Consider the following 8,704-nt stretch of genomic DNA (forward strand, 5'->3'; position numbering starts at 1 on the left):
GGACACGACTGATACGACTTTTTTCAAAGAACGCCCCCCTTTTTGTTCAATAGAAGAGAGATATAGAATCGAGATGGAAAAAGATACAAGACAAGACAAGTTTCTCGAGTGTACTGCTGGTATCGAAGGAAATTCCTCGCCTCGTCCAAATCAGAATCAGAATCAGAATCAGAACCAGGAGCAAAATAAAAGCATAGCATAGCCGCAACCCCTTTCCCTCTCCCTCTCCCTCCCCATCCCTCGTCTCCTCCATCCATCCATCCTTCAATCCCCTTGCCCTCTTCCTCTTCCTCTTCCTCTAAAGTCCCAGCACGCTCAAATCTCTAACCATTCTCCTCTCTTCCAATCTCAAAGCATACCTGAGGCATTCTCGAGCCCTCTCCCTCCTACCTGTACGTCCATAGACTTGTCCCAAGAATAACCAAGCTTCAGGACTTTGTGCTCCTCCTACTCCACTACTTCCTGCTCCGCTTGCGCTCGCTGCGCTCGCTCCGCTGGCTCCGCTTGCGCTCGCTGCAGGGGTAGAAGTGGTGGTCAAGAGTAGTCCTTCGGCAAGACAGAGTGTGGCGATACTCTTTGCACCAGCAGAATCCAGGACGTCCCCTACGCTCGAAGCGTCTGCGGGTGCGGTAGCGGAAGCAGAGGCAGAGGCCGCCGCGAGGGCTGTACGGGCTGAATCTACCGAAGAGGACTTCGGGTTGGCTCCAGCCCCAGCTCCGGCACTCCCGGTAGTCCCTTCGGGGTCAGAAAGATCGCCTGCGATACATCTACTACGCGTCGAGTCTTTTGCGTGGGAAGGGGATTCTTCTGTTCCTTGGTGAAGAGAGGTATTGGGCCTTGTAGCAGGAAGGACTTCATCCCCCCTCGTGAGGAAGAGACGAGCGAGGTGTACATTCGCCGGTACATAGTCTCTATCACACGCCAGAGCCTTGTGTAATGCCTCTACCGCTAGGGCTACCTCTCCGACTTTTTCACTCAGGAGAGCAAGTTGAGTCCAGAGGTGTGGCCGGCCGGCGTCCAGACGTTCTGCCTCTTGAATTGCAGTGCGCGATTGGGCCAGCTGACCCACTCGACGGAAAGAGGCAGAGGAGAGGAGCCAGAGGTCGCTCAGCAGAGAAGTTTCGCGGTGAAGCTGGTACAGCTTGCGGGCATCGCCTGGGGTGGCAGAGGTGCCTAGTGGGTTCTGCGGCGAGACAGTGGCAGCACTACTGCTGCCGTTGCCGGCGCTGATGCTGGGGCCGGTAGGACCGTCGAGAGGGATCGCCCCTTCCCCCTCTGGACCACCTTGCTGTGCCTGTGATCCGCTTCGTGACATTCCACGCAAGCTACCACTAGTGCCGTTGGTGGCAGCCCCACTCTGGCCCAGGCCAGATTGACCAGCATCTCCCTTCTTTCCCTGACCACTACGACTCAGCAGTCTCGACAGACCATACGCGTGTGACGCTTCAGCAGCAGACCCATTCTGCGCTGCTGCTGCTGCTGCTGCTGGCAATCCACCACGGTTGCTCGCACCCGCTTCGAGGTGGAAGGCGATTCGATCGTGGAAGAAGAGGAAGAGATCCTTTTGAGATGCAATGGCCACGTCGGCCCCGGAGATGAGCTCTTCGAGGGCATTCTGCGTCATCATGAGCTGGAGAGTAGACTCGGCTCGCTCCAAGGTCGTAGGAGGGAAATCGACGCTCAATAGCTGTGTCCGCGAGGGCTGTGAGACTTCCCCGTTGGTGTGACCATTGCCATTCATAGTGGCAGCTTGATTCACTTGCTGAGCACTATCCGCCTCATCGTCGGCTTCCGCTTCATCGAGGGCGACCTCAGCAAGTTCAAAAGCAGCCTTGAAGTCCTTTGTGGAAGAGACGAGGAGGACCAGCAAGTGCCAGCTCTTGACATTTGCAGGCTCCAGCTCAATTGCCTTTCTGACCGAGCCAATAGCTACCTTGGTCTCACCCATCTGCGCCTGCAGATAGGCCAGGGCGAACCATCCTTCGCTTGATTGCGCGTCCAGACGGAGGGACTCTTCAAGCAAGGTTAGAGCTTCGGCCTGAATGGCGGCCAGCTTCTCGGGCGCAACAGTCTTGAGGCCCCAGTTGGCTCGAGCCTCTCCCGCAATCCTGTATGCGCGAGCTACGTGTTCAGGGCTGAAGTCCGGGGTGGCCTGCTCCTTCTCCTCCTCCTCTTCCTCCTCCTTTCCCTTCTCCTTCTCCTTCTCCTTCTTCTCTTCCTTTGTGATGATGGCCAAAGCCTTCTTTGCCATCGAGTCGGCGGCGGTAGCATCATTGAGGTACTTGGCGAGGACGTGAGCTCCGGCGAGGAGCGTAGCAACGAAGGTAGCGTCATTGTCTGAATCCACCGAGACTTGGCTCGCTGCCTTCTTTGCTTTCTCGCTCACTCCACCTCCATGCTCCTTCTTCTTCTGGTCACCATTCTCTTGCTCTTCTGGGTCCTTGTCCTCCTCTTCCTTCTCCTTCTTGACGACCTCGTCTAGATCGTAGCCTTCCTCCTTTTGCTTCTTTTCCCGCAGGGCATTCTCTTCAACCAGAGCAGCCGAGCCCGCCGCATCTCCCTCACGAGCCTTGTCTACAATGGAGATGTAAAGCTCTAGAGCGCATCGTGCTTCTGCATAAGCTTGAGAGGCCGTAAGTAGAGTGAAGAGGTGTCGGCTGATGCGCTGAGAGTGGAAAGTGAGCCGGCTGAGGGTATACATGCTCTCTACGAGATCATCAGCGTGCACTCCTCCTAGCTCTCCGTTGAACTGCCATCCTTTGAAGAGCTCATCGGCTAGCAGAAGCGCAGACAAGTTGACTTTGCCAGCCCTGGGAAAGTCAGAGGAGCGCAAAACATTGGCAGCGGCCATCTTGGACACTGTCTGCATCTCATTTGCCCAGAGATCCGAAGGCGCGCCCAGGTTCCTGAAGGGGAAAGGTCTCCGCTTCGAGACCGTTCGAGATGCCAACGACTTTGTTCCATATCCATAGGATTCGTGTCGCTTGCCCATGTTTGACTTGGAGCTTCGCTCAGACACAAAGTCTCGAATGTACACACGAGACGCCACACCTGCCACGACAGCTCGCTGATATGCTTGACTCCGCCAGTCGTCGTGACTCTTGCCTGGCGCAGCAGGAGGAGGCGCATAGTGGCCTAGCTCGAGACCGGTGTTGAGCTCACGTAGGTAGGTTCGGTTGATGACATTGCGCTGAGGTAGCCTGAAGTCCTTTGGCCAGCGAGTGACATGCGCTTGGTACGCTCTGAGAGCATTGAGGCCGAGGGATACGTCGCCCTCTCGGACACTGAACAGGGCATTACGGTAGAGGGCAGTCTCAGCCCACCGTTCGATTTCGTCCTCTGGCAAACCTGGCAAGGCTTTGGCTCTCCTGCCTCCACGGAGTTCTTCGTGCAGCTCGATGGCTCGTGCATAGCCAGCAAAAGCGAATGGGTGGTAGCCAGCATTTGGGCGCAGCGTGTGCAGACGCTCATTTGCCATTCCTAGTGGATAGTGAAGAGAACCTGTCAGCGCTCAAAGGCCGGATCGAAGGAAGGCGAGGCCGCTCACGGCTACTCACCGTAGGTGACAAAGCCCATCATGAACAGGGCTGTCTGATACTCATCACTCTGCTCCTCAGGCCTGACCTGATCGGTATTGACAGTCTCTAAGAAGCGCGAGTCATGCAGAAGCCCCACGGCTTCTTCATCTCTGCCGAGTGTGAAGAGAGCGTGGGCATACATGGCCACCACACCTTGTTGCTTGCCATCGTCATGACGTGTGTCCGAGGCGTAGGTCTCCAGCTGGGCGGCCGTCTTTTCATAGTCTGAACCGGACCAGCCATGGCCTGTGCCATCTGCTGGTACGTTGGGCGGGAAGAGAGTCTTGCCCTCCTTGGGCGAGGCATCGTCTGCTTCGTGAGAAATGTCGCTGTATTCCTTCTCTCGGTAAAAGGCGACGAGTGAGCTCCGTAGGCTTTGCTCGGTAGTGATGATAGCGAGGGCTCCTGGTGAAAGGAAGGGAGTGATTCTGATCAGTACTCTGGAAGGCAAGACGACTTATGTTGACCTTAACGCCATCCCTGTTCACTCGAAGCAGCTTCGCCCTGCCTAGCCTTCGAGCAACTCACCCTGCTTGGTATTATTATGCTTTCCATACTTCCTCAGCAGTTCCGACCAGCCTACCCCTTTACCTTTCGCCTCTTGCCCAACTGTGTCTCCAGTCCAGTCACCTCTGAGCCTAGCTCTATCCACTTCCTTGGCATAGAGGTCGGCCTTGTCCTTGATGGCGGAGAAGGAAGCCATATTTCGTAGACGAGAGCGCGATCGTAATTGGGATGGAGGACGAGTGTGGACGGTGAGGTCGGATAAGCCGGTTTGAGTGCGGGTTAGAGGGTTTTGAGGTTGCGTTGGAAGCGGAGGAGTTTCGGTGGAAGGATCGTCGAATGCATTGGTTTGAGGCAAGGATGCATTAGAGCGATTGCGAGCATTGGTCCGGGCAATGGCAGTGACGGATTGAGAGCGATTTCGCATTGAGAGTGTACGATTGCGTCGATGAGATGGGGACAGGGGAGAGTATGTGGTATAGGGCCAGGGAAAGGAAAGAGAGAACGAAGAGGTGGTGAGCGCCTGCAGAAGCTACAGGCAGAGGCAGAGGGGATGCACCACTCTACACCCGCAAAGGCAATCGAGGGGGAGAATTGCATTGCTCGCACTTTGTACTCACAGGTTTTGAAGTCATGGTGAGCTTCGCTGAGATACTACACCACTCGTCTTGGAAGGTAAGGTAAGCGCCAGTTGTAAGCTAGAGAGAGAGCTCTGAGGCGAAGGATCGTCGATGGAATGACGGCCGCGAAGGACTGATTGACGGACAGAGGGCCAGATGCGGCAGATGGACAAGTGGAGGGTGTGTGGGGGGGATGGAGGAAAGATCGTGGTTGGTGGTGATGGCAAGGAGATGCGTGCAAGGAGTGGGAGTGGGAAAGAGAAGGTGGGCGAGGGTATGTAGACAGTGGAGAGTGCAAGGGTAGAAGGTGGGGAAGTCGGTGGTGCGGGGTAGCCAGTGACGACGACGACGAGGGCCGGGTGCAACGTCGGCATCGCATCGGGGCGGAGGAGGAGCAGCAGCAGCACGGAAGCGAGGCGGGGCAGACGCGGAGAGACAGGCGCACCAGGACAGTGTGGCAGCCCAGCGTGAAAAAGGCACGGAAAAAAGGGTCTGATTCACAGGGCCAAGATCAGCCAGGGCGGGGGAGAGAGAGAGAGAGAGAAGATGAGCCCAAGAGTAGCACTCACATCGCACAACGTAGGCAGAGGGATCAGTAGCCAGGCCAGAGTCCCAGCACACACACTCACACACACTCACACACTCACGCACACGCACGCTCTCACTCACTCACCCCCACCCCACCCACGCACCCACGCCTTGGCCACCCTCGGAACCGCGTGCGAGGGCCTTAACTCCGCTCAATTCGCCTGTGGCTGCAGGAAGCCGCCGCTATCAGCAACTGGTGGTCATCGATCACTCACTCTCTCACCCAGGGCCCACTCACTCCCGGACAGACAGGCAGACCCTGACCCACCAAAGACCAGCCTGATCCCCCCTCTTGCCCATCGCACTCGCCCACCATCACCACCACCATCATCGTACATAGATACCCTCACCCCACCCTACATCAAGCATATATATACGCAATCTCACTCACCATCCCACTGCTCGAGCGCGCGCCGGGCTCCAGCCGCTGAGCAGGTAGCTAGCTACTCGAGCCACATCTCCTCCTCCTCCTCCTACCTGCCATTGCCTGGTGCACCATGGCAGCTCCACAGCAAGACCATCGCCAACAGCCAAGCGCTGGAAGCAGTCGCAATGCCAGTGCCCCCTCTGCTCCAGGCCCCGCACCACCCTCCTCGGGCTCGGGTAGGGCTTCTAAGCCTCCAGTCAAGATTGGGCAATACACTCTCATACGCACATTAGGCAGTGGAAGCTTTGGAAAGGTCAAGCGTGAGTAGCAGAGCAGATGAAGTTCTCGTGTCTGTCACCTCGCTCACACCTTACACACCTAAACCCTCACAGTGGCTACACATTCCCTCACCGGACACCGAGTAGCCATGAAGATTATCAATCGCAGGAAGATCTCTTCGCTAGACATGGGCGCCAGAGTCAAGAGGGAGATTCAATATCTCAAATTACTACGGCATCCCCATATCATCAAGCTATACGAAGTCATCACCACACCGGGGGATATCATCATGGTCATCGAGGTGAGATGACAAGACCCGATCCATGGTAGCATCAGTGAAACGACATGCTGACCTTCTCTTCCTCTACTTTGACAACTCGGCAGTATGCACCACGGGAACTTTTCCAGTACATTGTGGATAGGGGCAAGATGCCAGAAGCAGAGGCAAGGAGCTTGTTTCAGCAGATTATCTGTGCCATTGAGTACTGCCATCGACACAAGATTGTTCACCGAGATCTCAAGCCAGAGAAGTGAGTACACGCAAACTGTGAGGTCCATAGGAGCGGCTCGTGCTGACCCTTCTAACCCTCTCCGTTTACAGCCTGCTGCTCGACGAGCATAACAATGTCAAGATCGGAGACTTTGGTCTGTCCAATATCATGACCGATGGTGATTTCCTCAAGACGTCCTGTGGTAGTCCCAATTACGCTGCTCCCGAGGTCATCAGTGGAAAGTGAGTCGGAAAGAGAACAACCAATCAACGCCGCAAAAAGTTGATAACTGACCCTGGCCCCTCTCTCTTCTCTCCCAGACTTTATGCTGGCCCAGAAATTGACATCTGGAGCTGTGGTGTGATCCTGTACGTCATGCTTTGTGGCAGGCTCCCCTTTGACGACGAGTACATTCCCACCCTCTTCAAGAAGATCAACAGCGGTATCTACACTCTGCCATCCTATCTCCCCCAAGAAGCTGCCTCTCTCCTCTCTGCAATGCTCGTCGTCGATCCAGTGAAACGTATCACAATCGCAGAAATCCGCCAATTGCCCTGGTTCCAAAAGGATCTTCCGCGGTATCTCCTCCCTTTGCCATCTACCCCAGCAGCAATCGAGGATGGCAGCAGCCAGGAATTCGAATTTGGCATGACGCCCGTGGAAGGACGCAGGGGCTCAGGAGCGTCCAATCCGCAAGAGGGGGATGCACAGGGGGAGCGTGTGCGTCGCATCTATTCACCTGATCTGGGCTTCCTCTCGCGCTCAATTGTAGACGAGCTCAATGCAAAGATGGTCACCTTCAACGAAGACGAGATTCTGGATCTGCTTCAGCAGCCCGGAGACAACCAGCTGAAAGTAGCCTATCAGCTCGTTAGGGATCAGAGGAGGATCCTGCAGAACTCTGAGCAGGACGGCGACGAGCAATTGAAGGAAGACATGAAAGTGTGGCTTCAGGGTAGCCCTCCAGCATGGCGAGAAGGATTGGAGGAGCGAAAAGAAGGAGCTGCAAAGGGTGTATCTCGTCAGACTAGTCTCAAACGTCCTAGTAGGAGAAGAACCCGCGAGACTTCTGGTCAAGCTTCTGGCAGTCTCTCGAGCTCACAGATGCAGGCACCTGCACAAGATCAAGATGAGACCTCGACGCAATATACGGAAGATGGCAACGAGACCTTCGCCTCTGACACCTACGATTCCGAAATGATGGACGGCTATGGAGAAGACGATGGCAACGGTCTCGATACTGAATTCTCCGACGACGACGGTCTAGGAGCAGGGGAGGACGATCTCCTCTTCTCGGACGAGGAGCTTGATCAACCTGCCTCTGCTGGAGCTCCTAGCGGTATTGCCATCCTAGAGACTAGCCTCCCTTCGCGCCGGCCATGGAGCGAAGCATCGACATCATCAGCAGGAGGCTCTTCTGGAGCTGGCTTCTCCAATTTTCCACCTCTGTCGGCAGCCGCACCTGCGCCTCAGAAGCGTCCAAGGCCTCGTTGGCACTTTGGAATTCGCTCACGCTCACCGCCAATGGAGATTGTCGTGGAGCTCTACCGTACCTTGGAGGCTCTAGGGATGGAGTGGCGTATGAAGCCAAAGAAGAAGACAGCCACCCAGAGTGGCGCTGGCGATGGCGATGACGGCAGTAGTGCTGCTACAGGCGCTGAAGAAGGGGAAGACTCTTCCTCCTCCCCACCAGGCGGTATAGACGGGCAAGCCGAGCAGCTCTTTTTCATCGAAACGCGCTGGCGCGTTGGGGAAATTATTGTCCGCATGGACCTTCAACTCTACTCGGTCGATTCGGCAAACTATCTCGTGGATTTCAGAAACGTCAATTATGTCAGGCTGGACCCGACACCTCCCCAGATTAGAACACCTACTGGAGAGGAGGATACGGAGCAGGGAGGAAAGAGGGAGAAGGCTGCTGGAGCGGGAGCAGGAGGGGAAGGCGAGGTGATTGAGGGAGGGCAAGAAGCAGCTGAGAAGGCTTTGGATCAAGCTGCTCTACAAGCCCAGGCTCGAGCTCAAGCTATCGCTGATGCGGCTTCCGCTTCCGCTCCTCCTCCCGCCGCTGATACGGAATCCAACGGCGGCTCCGGCGTCGGCGCTCCACCACCTTCGTCAGAGGTGGTGGATCGCGCCAGTCTTCGGCGTCTCCTGGGGAAGAATGCTGCTGCAAAACCTAGCTTGGCACCAGCTGTGCCCCAAGGGAGGAAGGAGGTTTGTAGCCCATTTTTGTTCCTGGAGTGTGCGACGAGATTGATGTGAGTATATGAGAGGGGG

General features: G+C 56.0%; 2 protein-coding genes across 2 annotated transcripts in view; one reads left to right on the forward strand and one right to left on the reverse strand.

The window, feature by feature from the left end:
* Positions 1-4: 4 nt before the first annotated feature.
* Positions 5-5,039, reverse strand: BCV69DRAFT_285282 (TPR-like protein). Its single transcript, XM_025493336.1, has 4 exons — positions 4,703-5,039; positions 4,107-4,257; positions 3,558-3,983; positions 5-3,480 (listed from the first exon to the last, which is right to left on the reverse strand). Exons 1-4 carry the CDS (start codon positions 4,715-4,717, stop codon positions 299-301), a joined length of 3,774 nt encoding a protein of 1,257 aa, XP_025345473.1. The 5' UTR covers positions 4,718-5,039; the 3' UTR covers positions 5-298.
* Positions 5,040-5,316: 277 nt separating this feature from the next.
* Positions 5,317-8,704, forward strand: part of BCV69DRAFT_295440 (Pkinase-domain-containing protein) — a gene marked incomplete at its 3' end in the record, with an annotated part of 3,531 nt that continues 143 nt past the window's right edge. Inside the window, exons 1-5 of the mRNA XM_025493908.1 lie at positions 5,317-5,977; positions 6,050-6,237; positions 6,321-6,466; positions 6,538-6,669; positions 6,748-8,685. Of these exons, the coding sequence (XP_025345474.1) occupies positions 5,788-5,977; positions 6,050-6,237; positions 6,321-6,466; positions 6,538-6,669; positions 6,748-8,685 (2,594 nt within the window). The 5' untranslated portion in view covers positions 5,317-5,787. The remainder of the gene's footprint in view (positions 5,978-6,049; positions 6,238-6,320; positions 6,467-6,537; positions 6,670-6,747; positions 8,686-8,704) is intronic.

The sequence above is a fragment of the Pseudomicrostroma glucosiphilum genome (genome assembly GCF_003144135.1).
Source record: "Pseudomicrostroma glucosiphilum strain MCA 4718 unplaced genomic scaffold BCV69scaffold_17, whole genome shotgun sequence".
Classification (NCBI taxonomy): domain Eukaryota; kingdom Fungi; phylum Basidiomycota; class Exobasidiomycetes; order Microstromatales; family Microstromataceae; genus Microstroma; species Microstroma glucosiphilum.